The sequence below is a fragment of the Cydia pomonella genome, chromosome 21 (genome assembly GCF_033807575.1).
Source record: "Cydia pomonella isolate Wapato2018A chromosome 21, ilCydPomo1, whole genome shotgun sequence".
Taxonomy (NCBI): Eukaryota; Metazoa; Arthropoda; class Insecta; order Lepidoptera; family Tortricidae; genus Cydia; species Cydia pomonella.
The window spans coordinates 196,583-216,852 of record NC_084723.1 but is presented as its reverse complement, the minus strand read 5'-3'; the positions used below and the strand labels follow the sequence as shown (position 1 = coordinate 216,852).

Below are 20,270 nucleotides of genomic sequence, written 5' to 3'. Positions count from 1 at the left end.
AGGCGCCGGTAGTGGTTGAGCCACTCCTCGAGCAGCTGGGCCACGAGCAGCGGCCGCGGGTGCAGGTGCTGGCGCGCGCACAGCTGCCCGCCGCCGGTGACGCAGGCCGACAGCCAGCGCCGGACCATGCCTTCCGGATCGTATACATACGCGAGGCGCCGGTAGTGGTTGAGCCACTCCTCGAGCAGCTGGGCCACGAGCAGCGGCCGCGGGTGCAGGTGCTGGCGCGCGCACAGCTGCCCGCCGCCGGTGACGCAGGCCGACAGCCAGCGCCGGACCATGCCTTCCGGATCGTATACATACGCGAGGCGCCGGTAGTGGTTGAGCCACTCCTCGAGCAGCTGGGCCACGAGCAGCGGCCGCGGGTGCAGGTGCTGGCGCGCGCACAGCTGCCCGCCGCCGGTGACGCAGGCCGACAGCCAGCGCCGGACCATGCCTTCCGGATCGTATACATACGCGAGGCGCCGGTAGTGGTTGAGCCACTCCTCGAGCAGCTGGGCCACGAGCAGCGGCCGCGGGTGCAGGTGCTGGCGCGCGCACAGCTGCCCGCCGCCGGTGACGCAGGCCGACAGCCAGCGCCGGACCATGCCTTCCGGATCGTATACATACGCGAGGCGCCGGTAGTGGTTGAGCCACTCCTCGAGCAGCTGGGCCACGAGCAGCGGCCGCGGGTGCAGGTGCTGGCGCGCGCACAGCTGCCCGCCGCCGGTGACGCAGGCCGACAGCCAGCGCCGGACCATGCCTTCCGGATCGTATACATACGCGAGGCGCCGGTAGTGGTTGAGCCACTCCTCGAGCAGCTGGGCCACGAGCAGCGGCCGCGGGTGCAGGTGCTGGCGCGCGCACAGCTGCCCGCCGCCGGTGACGCAGGCCGACAGCCAGCGCCGGACCATGCCTTCCGGATCGTATACATACGCGAGGCGCCGGTAGTGGTTGAGCCACTCCTCGAGCAGCTGGGCCACGAGCAGCGGCCGCGGGTGCAGGTGCTGGCGCGCGCACAGCTGCCCGCCGCCGGTGACGCAGGCCGACAGCCAGCGCCGGACCATGCCTTCCGGATCGTATACATACGCGAGGCGCCGGTAGTGGTTGAGCCACTCCTCGAGCAGCTGGGCCACGAGCAGCGGCCGCGGGTGCAGGTGCTGGCGCGCGCACAGCTGCCCGCCGCCGGTGACGCAGGCCGACAGCCAGCGCCGGACCATGCCTTCCGGATCGTATACATACGCGAGGCGCCGGTAGTGGTTGAGCCACTCCTCGAGCAGCTGGGCCACGAGCAGCGGCCGCGGGTGCAGGTGCTGGCGCGCGCACAGCTGCCCGCCGCCGGTGACGCAGGCCGACAGCCAGCGCCGGACCATGCCTTCCGGATCGTATACATACGCGAGGCGCCGGTAGTGGTTGAGCCACTCCTCGAGCAGCTGGGCCACGAGCAGCGGCCGCGGGTGCAGGTGCTGGCGCGCGCACAGCTGCCCGCCGCCGGTGACGCAGGCCGACAGCCAGCGCCGGACCATGCCTTCCGGATCGTATACATACGCGAGGCGCCGGTAGTGGTTGAGCCACTCCTCGAGCAGCTGGGCCACGAGCAGCGGCCGCGGGTGCAGGTGCTGGCGCGCGCACAGCTGCCCGCCGCCGGTGACGCAGGCCGACAGCCAGCGCCGGACCATGCCTTCCGGATCGTATACATACGCGAGGCGCCGGTAGTGGTTGAGCCACTCCTCGAGCAGCTGGGCCACGAGCAGCGGCCGCGGGTGCAGGTGCTGGCGCGCGCACAGCTGCCCGCCGCCGGTGACGCAGGCCGACAGCCAGCGCCGGACCATGCCTTCCGGATCGTATACATACGCGAGGCGCCGGTAGTGGTTGAGCCACTCCTCGAGCAGCTGGGCCACGAGCAGCGGCCGCGGGTGCAGGTGCTGGCGCGCGCACAGCTGCCCGCCGCCGGTGACGCAGGCCGACAGCCAGCGCCGGACCATGCCTTCCGGATCGTATACATACGCGAGGCGCCGGTAGTGGTTGAGCCACTCCTCGAGCAGCTGGGCCACGAGCAGCGGCCGCGGGTGCAGGTGCTGGCGCGCGCACAGCTGCCCGCCGCCGGTGACGCAGGCCGACAGCCAGCGCCGGACCATGCCTTCCGAATCGCCCATCTGAAAACACGTATTTCATTTTATAATCCGGTTCATTATCTCTTGCCCTTTATCTGACCTAAAGTACATTCAGATCTGAGATTGCCCCGCTAGCTCGTCATTTTCATAAGGATCGGCACCTTACAACAAATCAATGTCTATTACTTTTCGTACAAAGGAAATTGTATACTGATGACTGAGACTGTTTCACATGTAAATGAAACTGTAGTATAATGTTATCTAGTGACAGACCTCGTCTACGGTGAGGAAATGAACGGGCAGCAGTTTTCCCTCGCAGTCTGTGAGCGGCAGGTAACAACTTTCGTCGGTCTCCTCTTGTTCATCCCTGCGAAAATGTTACACATTTTATTCAGAATACATGAAAGTTATCAGTGTCGTTTGCTAAAGGTAAATTTAACGTAATCTATTAAATGAATGAAAATCGACAGACATATCTTTAAATCGTCTTGAAATTTCACAAAGAGGAGCCAATCGGCTCACACACGGTACACAACATTACATTGTTTCTAGTTTTTAGCAGTAAAAATACATCGTAGGTACCTGCAGATATAGTGGCGACGACAGTAGGGCTCGACGGGCACGAGCGCCGAGAAGTGTCCCCTCGTGTAGCCCACCGCCAGCGGGGACTTGGAGCACAGCGCCGGCTCCCACAGCAGGGGCAGATAAATACCTATTCAATTTGAAAAACTTCATTTAATATAAAAGTCCATAACAGATAACAATACGTTGAAATATATAATTTTAATCCACTATTGCTATTATGTGCATACTATGACAGAACATATGACAAAATAAATCAGTTTCTCAGCACAATACTTCTTTTTGTTCATTTAAAATATGAAGGATGGCGCCACATCGCCTACATATCGTGACGACATCGTCATGCAGTGCTTATAGCACATGGTTATGTGCCTCAATTCCGGCTGTAACGTAGGATCGAAAATATTTGAGCGACTGCACGATGCATCGAAAACTACACGAACTTTGGTGGGATTTCGGTTTTCACGAACCACTGTAAAGTGAGGTATATAGGCAGGTGACAAATAATGATCACCCTGAAAACGCGAGCCCGACCACGAGGCGACCGAGCCCAGTACAAGTACTGCGCTCGATCGCCGTAACGAGTAGAGTATATATTCTCACCCTGGAAGCGCGCGTAACCTAGAGCCTCGCCGCGGAAGGAGTTGACGACGTTGACGCCGTACACGATGATGGGCCGCCTCGCGACGTGCGCCAGCGCGAACACGTGCAGCTGGTGCAGCGCCGTGCCCGGCCGCGCCGCCGCCGCCACCAGGCGCGCCCACTCGGCGCGCAGCTGCGCCTCCTGCACGACAAGCACACTGTACTACCACGCCCCGCCGCCCGGCCCCCGCCCGCGCGCGCACGTACCTCCGGCGCGTAGTGCAGGCGCGCGGCGCCCAGGCGCTCCCAGGCGGCCCAGCGCTCGTAGAAGCGCTCGCCGGCCGCCAGCAGCGACTCGGCCAGCGCCGCGCGCAGGGCGCCGCGCCGGTCGAACACGCCGTACGCGCACTGCGACACCGCGTCCAGCAGGCAGTCGCCCGCCGAGCGGTTCCACAGCGCGTGCAGCCGCGACCCTGCTCGACACACGGTCACTTAACGACGTGTCCACTACACTTGTTACTTTACTAGCTTTGTTTGTGTACTGTTGGTGTGTCTTATAAAATAAGATAAATAAAACGGTCTATATTATCATATCTAAGTGTTAAACATCTGCGTCCTCCTGTCTTATCGATCGAAATCGATGCAATTACAGAGTACAGACTCTCTGTAGGAAACTTCGGAAAGAAAATTCATTACTAGATGAGGTTGCCAATTCTGGTTAAGTATAATCTTTTGGGTCACTCACCCAGTCGCACGCACAACTCGAGGCTCCAGTTGATGAGGGGAGGTTCGGCTTCTAAAGTCTGTTGCGCGTCGCGGTCGAGCAGCTCCGAGAACAGCTGCTCTTGGATGGCTACTGGTAGTTCTTCGATCTCTGTGGGATAGAAAACGGAATTAAACCGACACCTATGATATTACAACAAAATATTAAGTTACAGGCAATGATATATATTTGACCGAAGGATTAACGAAGGTGTCCGTTTTGAGTCGTGCAATCTGCTTTCGTATGTCCGGATGTTCTCCTCTACAGGTCGCATTTCTTAACCGCTTCTCGTAAAATTTTGTGTTCTGGTTCATCAGTAGTTTATTTTTGTCTTTTCGTTTTTTGGAATATGATCAAAATGGTGAAAATTTGCATAAAGGACTTAAGTGCTATTATAGTCTATGACACTTAAGAACACTGTGAGTACGCTATGATTAGTGACTCGACGAAGAAAGTTTTTTTTTTACATTTTTTACGCTTATGAAAGATTCATCGCGAGGCCTACAGATCACAGAGCCACTAGCATAACTCTAAATAGTAGATAGGTTATCTTAATACATAAGGAGAAAAAAAACTTCCATATTTATTTAATTACCTGCGAAAGAATCTGTTTGTTTTTATTAATTTTCGCATATCGGTCATCAACCTTCTAGAGATTCAAATTTGATATTCTTATATAAGGTAGCTTTTTCCTAATATTTTAAATGTACATGTACCCTTATAAAAACGCTCTAATTCCGTCCAAGTACCTATCCCTTGCCAACGCGCAGCAAGCCCATTTCCGTCTCGTTCTACGACATTTGTATGAGATCTTGGCGAAGCCAGTTTTAGCAAAAAAACTGTTAAAACAAAGTGAGTGGTATGCGTGGAATTAACGCTGATGGTTCAAAAGGTGGTTATCAAATCGCAGGCCCGCAGAAGATTTAGAAACGTAAGTCTTCGAAGGTAAACGCTAAGGCATTTTCCCAAAACTCCCTATAAACTATTAGAAGTCGAACAAGTACTTTCTTATTTTTTTCGAATATACAGTAAAGTAAAATTTTAATTTTAAAAGTCAGTCAGATACATTTACATAAATTCACAGTCTACTCCATTTCACGTTATCGTTGTAAGTAATTTACTTAATATTTCAAACTCTTCTGGTGTCTTGAGGATTCCTATACATTTATTTTTCAGCGTATTTTTATTTTCGCATAAATAGTGATGGCAATGCAAAAGTGCAGAATTCATTGAGGTATCGGCATGGAAAGGCGCCCTTCTTGTAGTCCTGCAGCGGGTGGAGGACTTGAATCTTGTAACATTTGATTTGCAACGATTGCTTGTTTATGAACGATATTATGGGCAGCATCGAACCCTACCTGCCGGTAGCGCGAACGTGCAGAACTCGTTGAGGTAGCGGCACGGGAAGGCGCCCTTCTTGTACCGGATGGAGGCGGCCACGTGGCGACGGATCGCCGCCGCTACATCCGGAGCTGTTCAATAAAATAAAACACAAGTTTTAATACAGATGTTAAAAAAGTGTACTTTACGTGGTTATTAAGCGTTCGCACAGTTCGTATTTGCAAACTAGTGATTTTTTCTTATCAATTTTTTTTTTAATTTTAATCTATACGTTATAATTATTTCGTCAATGGATATTTATTACAGACAAAAACGTTATTACACGATATTAAGTTAATATTTATTCTTTATCATATAAATAAAATGATACATGAACAGTATTTGACTAAAAACGTTTTTGATTATTTGGCTGAACGGTACTAAAAATCCCTTAAAAAAACTGCGAAGTTGGCTGTCGTAAACCAAAAAAAGTTAACAAGACCGGCGCCCGCAAATTTTCACTCAAAAGTTATTTGTAGCAAAATAGTTATCTAAAATTGCAATTGCTTGAGTGTTTTTGTAATAAAATAAGTTATTGTAACTAATTTTTGGAATTTAAAAATAAATGCGGCCTAATCTGTGCAGTGCGTGAAATAAAGATTACTGAATTGGAATAAGATACGTTAAGGTGGTTCGATTTTCATACAAAAAACAATCGCTATTTATTAATTAATTACACAATATTATTACATAAATAGTTGCGCATCTATCTACTTTCGAATATTCATTTGCGCTAAATTAATAGAAAAACTTTGTTTCATACAGAAATCATGCAATAATCAACGTTATATTTTTATAAATTTTACTCATGTGTGTGTGACAAATGTCGTGTACAAATACATTGCGGCGTTGCCACTCCATGCTTCGGACGGCCATCGGCGCGACGTTGCGATGTTTGACGCGTTTTTAGCTGACTCTGTCGACACTGACACTCAGTGTGACCAGGCGTACTATAATTGTCGTACATGTACGATAATTTGGGCCCCGGTATGACATAATGTTCCAAAGAGCATTATCGTACACTAAAGTACTATAATTTCAGCCCTTGGATGATGCCACCTTAAAAGTCTAGTAATTTGAAGCAAAATATGACACTTTCTCTCAGAAATAGGCTAAAATTAGTATATTTTGGGTGTTCGGCTCCTTGGTGTAAGTTTAAAGTTTAAAATGTCTCAATTTCCTGTATACCGTTTGAGTCTATCCCAAAAATACACAAACATAAACAGATTTTTTGCGCAATTTAGACGAAAATTGTCTTTTTTTATTATTAATTGGAAATTTAAGCTTATTTTGCTAGACATTTTTAGGGGCTGCCTTTTTGATTGGCGTACGATATTTTTTTCAACGGTACAATAATATTGACACTCAAGTACGATAATTCTCTTCCGCTCGCCTGGCAACACTGCTGAAACTTGACAGGACCTGGGGGCCTACCGCGAAAACCTAAATTCGCAAATTGCGGGGATCTTTCTCTTTTACTCTCACTAAGACGTAATTAGAGTGACAGAGAAAAATGCCCGAAATTGACGAATTTCGATTTTCCCGGTAGCCGCCCTGGTGCTTGACGTACTTGATAGAAAACAACGCTGCCGCATGTTCTGAATTGTGATTTTATGTGTTTTTGGATTGAAAATGATAGCGACGTCTAAATCAAGTTACAAAAATCATCGATATTCTGGTCCGCGAAAAACCAGGAAAAGTGTAACTGTAATTGGAGTCTACAAAAATGACCAATTCATAGAAAATATGACCTAGAAACTAGTTCATTTTTATAAAACTGAATTTTGCCCGAGATTGTACTTAGGCGAATACCTAAGGGAGCTAAGTGTATTGATCTTGAATAATTAGTTGGCTAATATATGACTCCAATATGATATGGACATTTACATCATAACTATTATACCTAGTTGGTTACTAAGTTCTGTTACTCGATTTCTTTCTTTCTTCCTAGCGTTGTCCCAGCATATTGCCATGGCTCGATGGAGCCTGGGGTCCGCTTTGACAACTAATCCCAAGATTTGGCGTAGGCACCAGTTTTTACGAAAGCCACTGCCATCTGACCTTCCAACCCAGAGGGTGAAACTAAGCCTTGTTGGGATTAGTCCAGTTTCCTCACGATGTTTTCCTTCACCGAAAAGCGACTGGTAAATATCAAATGATATCTGTTCTGAAGTTCTGTTACTCGATTTGCAACCTCTTTATTTCCGTTAAAACAAATGCTACCGATAAAATAAAAAATGACATAATGTGATGGATTTGTGAGCTATAATTACATACCACACATAACGCTTATCTCGTCGTATCTATTCTATAATGAATTGGGGCCTAAAAGAGAATCGTATTCCAATTTTTTGAAACGCTTGTATTACTTTCTATATTAACTAAAAGTTGCCTTAAAATTCAGCTTTTATACTAAAAACGGCTTTAAATATGTTAAATTAACAAAATATATTTTGACAGATGCTTTCGCGCCCAAAACGCTCTTTGAAAATTGTGTGACGTCACAGTTTATGGTTTGACACATAACTACATACACACGTAGAAGATACGAACTGTCAACTGATATTTGTCATTTGTTGTTAATCGCCTAACTGTCAACAGTGTCAATCCGAGAGTTGTGACGTCATCAGAATCTTCAATGACGTTTCGAGTTTGGTCACGTGACGTGTGCCAAAAGATATTTTAAATTCAATATTTACAAAAATATGGTAATTACAGGTCCCCTAAAAGTAGTTTAACATGTTCTTATAATCCAAAAGAATTTATTGGGATACAATTATGCCCTAAGATTTGTAGATGGAAACAACCCTATTGCGTTGCACAAATGTGGGCACCCGCCAAACATGATTTTGGGTGTGTCATACTCAGGGCTAACACAGATTAATTTCTGTGAAAAAGGTGTGAAAACCGGAAACTGGAAACCGTTCTCGAACCAATAGTGAAGCCCTTAAGCCACACCCTATTTCAAAACCAGCCATGGATCTTTGAACAGGACTCAGCTCCTGCACATAAGGCAAAAACAACTCAAGCCTGGTTTCGAAGGAACAAAATTGACTTTATTGCCCACGAAGACTGGCCGTCCTCCAGCCCGGACCTTACCCCCTGGATTATGCCATATGGCAGGTTATTGAGGAGAAAGCCTGTGCTAAACCCCACACAAATCTTAACTCCCTCAAGCGGGCCATAGTTAAGACAGTGACGGAATTAGACATGACAATCGTGCGTGCCGCTATTGATGACTGGCCTCGTCGTTTGAGGGCCTGTGTCAAAGCCAGAGGAGGCGATTTTGAATGATATTGTCATATGTAATTCCTGATTTTGCGTATTTCATTTTAATATATACTTTATTAAACTTTCGTTGGTATATTTTATGTAGATAAAGATTATTGCAGTAACAGAATTTAATAACCAACTAGGTAGAAAACAATGCAATACATAAACACATAAATTGGATATGATGTGATCCGTTGAATGAAATTGACAATAAATAAAATAAATAAATAATTTTCTATCCCTAGGCATTGTGTGAAACTTCTAGTTGTGTCAAAATATCAGGAAATCAATAATATAAACAAACATGGTAAATATCTCATTTCTTTTTATAATGGTTATAAATAGAAGGCCATGCAATTTTGTAACTCACTGTAATTTAATTAAATGTATCGTAAAAAAAGGTTTTAATTCTACTGTAAAATAGTACCTACTTTTTTAAAGGCTGGGCAGTAAGGGAAAACAGCGTTTTTATTTTGAAAAAAATACCGGATAATCTGACTTACAAATTTGGACTTTCTTAGGTTCATTCTACTTAGAATCTTCTCCACCCTAGCATTAAAAAAAGATATCCTAAAATATGCATACCATTACGTCACATTTTAGTGTGAAAGAAATTTCAGTGTAAAACTAAAATTTCAATACAAATTTTCGGGTTTTTATAGCACGAGGATTGATTATGCTAGTGATTCTGAGTTGGAAGAACCCAAAAATATCATGATGTGTGAGAATCAGATTTTTAATATTTTTATGGAAAAACGCTCATATTTCTCATAAAATAATTTATTCATAATAGGTACTTGATAATACTGATAACAAAAAAAAAATTATGAGTCTCGAACCCACATCCTCTTGCATGTATTTCCACGTACATACCGCAACGCTATTGAAGCCTACTCACGCTGTGCCAAATTGTCTACTACAAGGATCCCAGTACGACTGTTTGAATGTGTGAGTGATAGTTAGAAATAGAGTCAAGAAACATTCTGTCGACATTAAGGGGTAGTTTTTGTACAATGAAGTGTTCAATGTTTGTTTTAATAGTTCAATATTTATTTAAAGAGTGCGCTAAACATAATTTACAGTATAGAAATACCAAAGACTACTCCACAAAAAAATTAAAACTCAAAATTTGCAATTGTGGCGCCATCTAGTGAGGTTTAAGCTTTGGGTAACCTAGTCGAACCACCTTAATAAGAGAACAGTAATGAAAAATGTAGTTGCAAATTTGGTAACTGAAATAGATAGCGCTCCCGTACATTCCGTTATCCAGTAACTAGGTTGTCAAGTTTGACAACCTAGTTACTGATCGCAAATTCGCAATACGTGTGGCGCCGTATAATACTACAATGTAATTTACCCTTAACTGCCTTTATTTTCAGACAAATCCACTAGAAAAAGACGCGAAATTGAAATTTTCTTTGGGAAGTCAACTCTTCGCACCTAATTTTTTTTAATTATCCACCATTTTCTACCGACAAAGTGGGTGTGCCAGAGTATAAATTTACATTTTAAACAAATATGATATTTAGTGAAAGAGTTTATTCTCGATCGATCGATGTATTCTTCAATATAGGCACTAGGTATATTACAATGCGCTTGTGAATGTCAGAAACTACCACCGGCAATAACCCTACACGACAGCCCCGAAAAGATACCGCAAGAAACTCGGCGGGACTCATTTTTCACCTTCATTTTTTTCTCACTACATAAGTGGTTCAAATATTGATACAAATAAAGTCAGTCTTTGCCAAGTTCAGCTCGTATTTTTGCAGATGCCTTTTGTCATAGTAAGCGTGGAATTATATCTGTCGGCAACGAGCCGTTAGTATAAAGATGCGTACGTATGCTTTCAGCTTTCCGATGCGTACGAAAACAACAACAAAGAATAATAGACAAGACTAATTATAGAGAACAAAACTGTTTATAACACCTGTATTCATTACCTGTAATGCACATACATGAATAAATGATTCAAAAGCGACTGACCGATGTATGAAGGCGAGCGCTTGAGCCCCGGGCCGCCGCCCGAGATCCGGGAGAGCAGTGTCGCCAGGATGTCCTCGCGTTGGAACCTGTGCAAACGGAACATGTTTACTCAGATCGATGTTTTCAGCTTCTCCATCGTGTTTAATCCTTTTCTAGGTTGTACCAATCTAGAAGGGTTTCCCAACAAAAATAGCTAATCCGCTCCCGAGACCTCGCTTCGCCTGGAAGACCTAGTAAGCCCTAAGGCCTCGCTTTTCTCGGACGTTTCGTGGCCAGGACAGGTATCGGGGGCTTTCACGCTTCCGGGGTGTAAATTATTGATCACTTGTCTACATTACATACCTCACTATATCGTCGTGCATGGAGACCGAGATACTACCAAAATTCGTGTAGTCTTCGATGCAAGGGCGGACCTTTGAAACTACCTACATTATAGTCAGATCAATATTTCCAGAAAAGTGACCCATGGGCATGTTAATCTGATAAGTTCTCACAGATAACAAGTAGTTTTTTTATAGTGGTTTGTTATAATCACTACAATACAATACAAATACTCTTTATTGCAACCTCAATACAGAAACAATACAAATAATACAACACATAAAGAACCACTACTACCATAATAGTCAAACTACATATTCTACATTATGACGTTCAATGTTGTAAGTACATATTCATGAAATTGGACATAACATTTCTATATACGTATATACTTATAATAAGTAATTTCTAAGTAAGTATAAGTAGGTTCAGCCTGGAGGTTTAGTGCTGACGGTCCACCCCGAAATTCAGTAAACTCCGGCCGCCAGGTACGCCTCCACGCGGCCCACGTCGCCCCCACCACTGTATGTACCTGATGGCCAGGTGCACTAGCGTGTGTCCGGCGTCGAAGGCGGAGGCGCGGTCGAGGAGGGCGGCCTCGTGCGCGGCGAGGGCGCGCGCCGGGTCGCCGCCGGCCGCCAGGTACGCCTCCACGCGGCCCACGTCGCCCCCACCACTGTATGTACCTGATGGCCAGGTGCACTAGCGTGTGTCCGGCGTCGAAGGCGGAGGCGCGGTCGAGGAGGGCGGCCTCGTGCGCGGCGAGGGCGCGCGCCGGGTCGCCGCCGGCCGCCAGGTACGCCTCCACGCGGCCCACGTCGCCCCCACCACTGTATGTACCTGATGGCCAGGTGCACTAGCGTGTGTCCGGCGTCGAAGGCGGAGGCGCGGTCGAGGAGGGCGGCCTCGTGCGCGGCGAGGGCGCGCGCCGGGTCGCCGCCGGCCGCCAGGTACGCCTCCACGCGGCCCACGTCGCCCCCACCACTGTATGTACCTGATGGCCAGGTGCACTAGCGTGTGTCCGGCGTCGAAGGCGGAGGCGCGGTCGAGGAGGGCGGCCTCGTGCGCGGCGAGGGCGCGCGCCGGGTCGCCGCCGGCCGCCAGGTACGCCTCCACGCGGCCCACGTCGCCCCCACCACTGTATGTACCTGATGGCCAGGTGCACTAGCGTGTGTCCGGCGTCGAAGGCGGAGGCGCGGTCGAGGAGGGCGGCCTCGTGCGCGGCGAGGGCGCGCGCCGGGTCGCCGCCGGCCGCCAGGTACGCCTCCACGCGGCCCACGTCGCCCCCACCACTGTATGTACCTGATGGCCAGGTGCACTAGCGTGTGTCCGGCGTCGAAGGCGGAGGCGCGGTCGAGGAGGGCGGCCTCGTGCGCGGCGAGGGCGCGCGCCGGGTCGCCGCCGGCCGCCAGGTACGCCTCCACGCGGCCCACGTCGCCCCCACCACTGTATGTACCTGATGGCCAGGTGCACTAGCGTGTGTCCGGCGTCGAAGGCGGAGGCGCGGTCGAGGAGGGCGGCCTCGTGCGCGGCGAGGGCGCGCGCCGGGTCGCCGCCGGCCGCCAGGTACGCCTCCACGCGGCCCACGTCGCCCCCACCACTGTATGTACCTGATGGCCAGGTGCACTAGCGTGTGTCCGGCGTCGAAGGCGGAGGCGCGGTCGAGGAGGGCGGCCTCGTGCGCGGCGAGGGCGCGCGCCGGGTCGCCGCCGGCCGCCAGGTACGCCTCCACGCGGCCCACGTCGCCCCCACCACTGTATGTACCTGATGGCCAGGTGCACTAGCGTGTGTCCGGCGTCGAAGGCGGAGGCGCGGTCGAGGAGGGCGGCCTCGTGCGCGGCGAGGGCGCGCGCCGGGTCGCCGCCGGCCGCCAGGTACGCCTCCACGCGGCCCACGTCGCCCCCACCACTGTATGTACCTGATGGCCAGGTGCACTAGCGTGTGTCCGGCGTCGAAGGCGGAGGCGCGGTCGAGGAGGGCGGCCTCGTGCGCGGCGAGGGCGCGCGCCGGGTCGCCGCCGGCCGCCAGGTACGCCTCCACGCGGCCCACGTCGCCTTCCACCACTCCTGACAAATCACAGATCCAATTCTTATAATCTATTTTGATATTTATTTTATTGAACATTACAAAAACCGATCCCTCCTAATATTATTAATGCGAAAGTAAATATGTCTGTCCTCTTCCTGCTTAAGCCGCTGAACCGATATAGATAAAACTGAGATAGTATGAAGCCCGAGAAAGGACATCGGATATTTTTTACCAATTATCATCATCCTGTGCAGACAAAGTCACACGCAGAAAGTAGTATAATACACATAAACTACAAACTAAAATGAGGATATTCATACACTAAAAAAGCTAAGTAGACCTTTATTATATCCGAGGTTAATTTTAAATTAGGGTCTCCAACCTTCATCTTCTTTATTCCCTGAGTATATTCAATCTAAAGACAAACTGCCTTGAACACAATGTAGGATCGGGCATTATTTGCTTGTCCGTTCCCTTCTTCTTTGCAAATCACAAAGCTATTCTGTCATAGTGACGTACTGGTTTAAAACATAGTTAAAATATTAACCGAGATAATGTCACTTATGACAAACTGAGACACTACAATGGCGGACGGTTTGAAAGGGTGCGTGTACCCGAGTGATACCATGTAAGACAAAAAATGTGATGCTTCTATAAGTAGAACAATGAAAACTGTAAAAGATATACTTTTGAACTTAAATTTTAAACATTTATCTATATTTGGAAAAGTTATCCGGAATATCACTTTTGGTGCGTTGTTTCATCCATTGATACTGACTGTACAAGCTGAAACTGATACGCTTAGCTCGTGCATCACACTAGGTTAGTCAAACAAAATGAAACTCAAGTGCAAACAAAAATACGAAAAGTAATGTCTGCATACACGTCCCCAACCCGGATTGTCACTGTTGCTTTGTGCATAAAGATGAACAAAGCTAAAAAGAAGAACAATTCCAAAGAGATTAGGAGCTGCAAGTACTTACACCTACTCTATTACCACCTATTATCTTATTGTGTACCAAATTAAAGCAATTAACAGACTTAAGTTACTTTTAGGTTTTTTTTCCATTTCATCATTTTAAAACCTCTACATAGTATTAGGTCTACTTGGGTGGTTTACAAGTAAATTTTTTGTTCGGTTTCTTGTACCCAATTTTGTTACAAGAAACCAAACAAATAAATTACTTCTAAACCGACCAAGTAGACCTAATATTATGTAGGACGAAAGTACACGTATGGATGCATATGTAGTTGTGCACGCACACATACATATTTAGGTTGGGTAAGGAATCAGAGATGGCGCTTTCAAATGAGTTTGCATAAAATGCTTCAAGAGGGCTCTCTTTGCCTATATACTTACTTTACTATTTGGCTGTGATGGTCAGTGAAGTGTTGCTGTTACCTACTAATGCCCCGCTCGCCGTCGGCGGGTGTTCATCATCCTCATACCCTAGAGCCTAAATGGTCGCGCACTGTGCGGTTTAAGAGGAATTTCCTCCCGCGGATGCTCCGGCTGTGGAATGAGGTTTTCCCGAGGGTATACATGGGGTATGGAGTTCTTCAAAAAAGGAGTGTACAGGTTTCTAAAGGGTCGGCAACGCGCATGTAACACCTCTGGAGTTGCAGGCGTCCATAGGCTACGGTGACTGCTTACTATCTGGCGGGCCGTATACTTGTTTGCCACCGACGTGGTATAAAAAAAAATGCCTTAAAATACAATGAGCTATGTTATAGATGAGTGAATTAACTATTTTTTGTAGTTATCCTGTCCCGTCAGCGAAACGACTACAGTATCAGTTCGTTAGAAGAACTCTTGTACCACGTTGAAGGTGGTTGGCCTATTCTGGAACAGGCTTTAGCTACTATAAAAATGTATGTTTGACTTATTTGAATGCCATAAAACTAGAAATACTAGTACTTACAGTTAAAGAGTGACCCAAGCGACCGTAACCATGGTAACGAGTACGAGTACAATAAAAAGTTGATTCACCCTAATAAATACGCAGACATACCTATACAAGCTTGGAGCCACAGCCAGTCCGGGTTGTTACGGCGCTTGTCATTCGACGAGGCGTTCTGGCTGTTGCAGATGTCATTGATTCCTAAAAAAAGATGATTGGTTCTAATAGGAAACGACACTTTTTAGATATCGGCCGGTTATTGCCGTCTCTTTTTACCACCTGTAGGACACGGTTTCTTAAACTATAACCCCAGATACCCCATTAAATTTCCTAGACTACCTAACCTTTCTTAATTTATTTCAAATCCCATTTTATGAAGCAACCAAGCGCCTGGCACCCATTACCTGGCGATCTCATGGGGATGTATTGTAATAAGGAAATGCGGTCTACCCGTGGTGGCGAATATAAACGCAGACGTATATTTCTGATATTATATATTTTTTTCATAAAATTCCGTTGAATTACAAATATGTACTACCCTTAATGACTGTCTGGCCCTGACCCCCCCGAATGGCCGTCTGCCGATCTTTAATCATCAAGCAGGGCGATAGTTCTGAATTCAAATATATAATCGACAATCGTTGCCAGTTACCTACCAAAAGACTGTGAAGGTTTCAAACCTTCACAGTATATATCCCACTTTGAAGAAGCCTAATACAGAGGATTCTGAAGAGCTAGTTAAACCAAATAAAATGAAATTACATAAAGTACTCCCAAAGGGTCGCAAAATGTTGATACAAAATGGGTTGCATCATAAAAGTGATAGTAAAACAGTTGTTCATCCACGCATCCCCGCATAGTGTAGTACTGTAGTGTAGTGTGGTGAACTAAGCTCAGTGAGGTCGCTGTTATGTCACCGATTTGTCGCCATTATGTCGCCGTTATGTCGCTAGTCGCTAATATGTCACCGTTACGTCACTAAATACTAGATTGTCTGTATTATGTCGGCGTAGGTGTTGGCCGAAAGTTTAATGCAATTGACCATTAACTACCTATTACAAAGGGTCTAGCAAGCTAAGCTAAGAAGATTGGCCCCCGCAAGGGATTTGGTTGTAATTTGAGGTGCAGTAGTGGCAGGTCCTAAGAACACTGTATGCGTAATATCAGCCTTCGATCTTCTTTTGTTTCAGACTTATCCACGAAAATGTCAAAAAATCAAGGTAATTTTTAAACTGTTATTGCAGCTAAACCAAGCAAGCGAGAGCAACCAAATAAATTCAGAATTAAGGAGCATAAAATGGGGTTCATAATGCATATTTTTACAGACATTCATTTCCTTGAACTTGGATGAAAAAAATTAAGTTTTTTTTTTTCTGCTCCATTTTTTTGCCACTTCTCGCCGAGACACAACTATCAAAAAAATTACTTGATTAGCCACAATTGTTAACTACGTGTCCATTTAAAAACATTTTGAAAAATCATGGTGCGTCATGTCAAAAAAAAAACAATTACGAAGATATGTTTACTATATCATATTATATCAATAGAGTAGTACCTACTATCTAGTGGCAAATGTGTCTGTAGTATAACTTCCTCTTTCGTTCATTATGAAATAATTAATTGACACATTATCTAGCTATTTCTTATGCAATTTTAATAATATGTATCTGAAAGAAGGTGTAAATGTTGTAATATATGTTTATGCAAAACAAATGGAACTAAAAAAGTGATAAAGAACGCTGCAAAAATTGATTGCTTTAGGTATTATTTAATTTTTTTTTAAATATGCAAATAAGAAACGAAGTGGGTACATAAAAGTATTGGATGTAAAGTCATTGACAAAAACATTTTTTATTACCATTCCATATTAACAAATAACTCGGTACAGCAAACAGAACAATACAATTCTTCCATTTTTACAGAGTCATACTCTTCATCGTCCCAAGTATAACTAAATTCGATTCTACAATATTCACATCTTCTCTTACGGGCAATATTTTCGTCCGTAAGAAAAATGTCGTCTGGTAAGGATTTCAGAAAGAGCTCCTTAGACATTTGCACTGGTATGTGGAGCCCAAATATTTACGACTTTATGTTCGTAATTGTTTTTTTTTTTTAATATGACGCACCATGATTTTTCAAAATGTTTTTAAATGGATACGTAGTTAACAAATGTGGCTTATCACGTAATTTTTTTGATAGTTGTGTCTCCGCGAAAAGTGGCAAAAAAATGGAGCAGAAAAAAATTACATTATTTTTTTCATCCAAGTTCAAGGAAATGAATGTCTGTAAAAATATGCATTATGAACCCCATTTTATGCTCCTTAATTCTGAATTTATTTGGTTGCTCTCGCTTGCTTGGTTTAGCTGCAATAACAGTTTAAAAATTACCTTGATTTTTTGACATTTTCGTGGATAAGTCTGAAACAAAAGAAGATCGAAGGCTGATATTACGCATACAGTGTTTTTAGGACCTGCCACTACTGCACCTCAAATTACAACCAAATCCCTTGCGGGGGCCAATCTTCTTTGCTTAGCTTGCTAGACCCTTTAACCGTAAACTGTAACCGTCCGTTACGGCTTGGCTGTTGTATTTATAAATGTTGTCATGTATTTTTAACCGACTTCAAAAAAAAGGAGGAGGTTCTCAATGCTTGCTATGAAATGATGACATGACTTACGTCAAATTAGGTCCGGAAATACTACATATCAGGTGCGATGAGTGAAGATGATATGTAAAGGAATTTCATACAGCCTTACACACTTAGGACTGTAAAGCAACCTTCTTTTGTTTTTTAACGTCAAATTGTGACACAACATCTTTGCATTCAACCATCAACAAATATAGGTACGCTACCGTTGCTTAGTAACGAATATGCACAACAAATCACCGTTGCTGGTAGAGTGGCGAGCCGAGTAGGTCACCACAAAACAAATTAACTAATTTTTTTGTTTTAATTGCAAGTTTGAGAAAAGCACTATACAAATCTCGGCGAGAAACGGGGTTGCCGGTCGCGTATCTCTATCTGGCTTCGCTATTCTCAGCCGTCTATATCTACTTGGCCTGCAACCCTACGTTTCCCGGCCTCTATAGTAATGTACTATTTCATGTCACTATATGATGTTACTATAAATGTTGTATTGACTTGTAAAAGAGCCCTTGAGGCCTACTTGCAGAATATATATATATATATATATTTTAATGGCAATTAACGTTCGGCCAACATTGCCTACGGGCGCCGCACGTGGCGCACTTCAGCGAGCGCGACCAGTTCTGTATGTGCACGTCTGTAGTGTAGTGTGGTGTGGTGTACTGACCTACGGGCGCCGGGCGGGGCTCGGGCGGGGGGTGCGCGGGCGCGGGCACGGCGGCCAGTTCTGTATGTGCACGTCTGTAGTGTAGTGTGGTGTGGTGTACTGACCTACGGGCGCCGGGCGGGGCTCGGGCGGGGGGTGCGCGGGCGCGGGCACGGCGGCCAGTTCTGTATGTGCACGTCTGTAGTGTAGTGTGGTGTGGTGTACTGACCTACGGGCGCCGGGCGGGGCTCGGGCGGGGGGTGCGCGGGCGCGGGCACGGCGGCCAGTTCTGTATGTGCACGTCTGTAGTGTAGTGTGGTGTGGTGTACTGACCTACGGGCGCCGGGCGGGGCTCGGGCGGGGGGTGCGCGGGCGCGGGCACGGCGGCCAGTTCTGTATGTGCACGTCTGTAGTGTAGTGTGGTGTGGTGTACTGACCTACGGGCGCCGGGCGGGGCTCGGGCGGGGGGTGCGCGGGCGCGGGCACGGCGGCCAGTTCTGTATGTGCACGTCTGTAGTGTAGTGTGGTGTGGTGTACTGACCTACGGGCGCCGGGCGGGGCTCGGGCGGGGGGTGCGCGGGCGCGGGCACGGCGGCCAGTTCTGTATGTGCACGTCTGTAGTGTAGTGTGGTGTGGTGTACTGACCTACGGGCGCCGGGCGGGGCTCGGGCGGGGGGTGCGCGGGCGCGGGCACGGCGGCCAGTTCTGTATGTGCACGTCTGTAGTGTAGTGTGGTGTGGTGTACTGACCTACGGGCGCCGGGCGGGGCTCGGGCGGGGGGTGCGCGGGCGCGGGCACGGCGGCCAGTTCTGTATGTGCACGTCTGTAGTGTAGTGTGGTGTGGTGTACTGACCTACGGGCGCCGGGCGGGGCTCGGGCGGGGGGTGCGCGGGCGCGGGCACGGCGGCCAGTTCTGTATGTGCACGTCTGTAGTGTAGTGTGGTGTGGTGTACTGACCTACGGGCGCCGGGCGGGGCTCGGGCGGGGGGTGCGCGGGCGCGGGCACGGCGGCCAGTTCTGTATGTGCACGTCTGTAGTGTAGTGTGGTGTGGTGTACTGACCTACGGGCGCCGGGCGGGGCTCGGGCGGGGGGTGCGCGGGCGCGGGCACGGCGGCCAGTTCTGTATGTGCACGTCTGTAGTGTAGTGTGGTGTGGTGTACTGACCTACGGGCGCCGGGCGGGGCTCGGGCGGGGGGTGCGCGGGCGCGGGCACGGCGGCCAGTTCTGTATGTGCACGTCTGTAGTGTAGTGTGGTGTGGTGTACTGACCTACGGGCGCCGGGCGGGGCTCGGGCGGGGGGTGCGCGGGCGCGGGCACGGCGGCCAGTTCTGTATGTGCACGTCTGTAGTGTAGTGTGGTGTGGTGTACTGACCTACGGGCGCCGGGCGGGGCTCGGGCGGGGGGTGCGCGGGCGCGGGCACGGCGGCCGGCGCGCCCGCACCGCACATGGCGCACTTCAGCGAGCGCGGCCAGTTCTCGTATGTGCACGTCTGAACAAAAGGACATATATCAACATGTTGACTAAGGTGTGCATAGGTTTTTCCTGCGGGTGTAGCAAGCTCGGTGTTATGCGTCACTTTGGCACTTACATACTTGTTAGAACGTGGCAGGGGATAAAAATGCGAACATATGCTACCGCCGCTGGACGCTTTTAAGAACTCCACCCCGACGTTCCCCAAATGGATTCCAAACCGGGACAAATCCATGGAACTCTGGACTGATGGAAGCCCTAGTAAATGAAATAGATGACGTACAGGCTGGATTTTATAAACGAGGCACTCAGGACAGCTCCCAAGAATAGTCTCGGCTTGAGACTTTTAGGAAACCTTCCTTGGCTTCCTTTTTAATGGCATTAACAACTTTTGAAAAGAATTTACAGTCAGCGACAAGATCGTCAAGTTGGACCTTTTTTTCGCCAATTATTTCCATGTCCGTCCAGTATCTAAAGCTTCTTAGAGACAAATAAAATAAAAAGTCAGCAAGTCTTCCAGTGCCCGAGATCAGATTAATTAATATAGAGACAGCAGTGATATGTCGCCGGGGTTCAACATGTAACATTACAG

General features: G+C 47.5%; 1 protein-coding gene across 1 annotated transcript in view; it reads right to left on the bottom strand.

The window, feature by feature from the left end:
* The window catches only part of LOC133529535 (ubiquitin thioesterase trabid), a 35,521-nt gene that overhangs the window by 4,949 nt on the left and 10,302 nt on the right, over positions 1-20,270 (bottom strand). The window contains exons 6-16 of the mRNA XM_061867272.1: positions 19,580-19,697; positions 15,021-15,110; positions 12,899-13,046; positions 10,660-10,745; positions 5,379-5,492; positions 4,003-4,131; positions 3,525-3,730; positions 3,279-3,459; positions 2,676-2,805; positions 2,367-2,460; positions 1,987-2,135 (exon numbers count right to left, since the gene is read on the bottom strand). Of these exons, the coding sequence (XP_061723256.1) occupies positions 1,987-2,135; positions 2,367-2,460; positions 2,676-2,805; positions 3,279-3,459; positions 3,525-3,730; positions 4,003-4,131; positions 5,379-5,492; positions 10,660-10,745; positions 12,899-13,046; positions 15,021-15,110; positions 19,580-19,697 (1,445 nt within the window). The remainder of the gene's footprint in view (positions 1-1,986; positions 2,136-2,366; positions 2,461-2,675; positions 2,806-3,278; positions 3,460-3,524; positions 3,731-4,002; positions 4,132-5,378; positions 5,493-10,659; positions 10,746-12,898; positions 13,047-15,020; positions 15,111-19,579; positions 19,698-20,270) is intronic.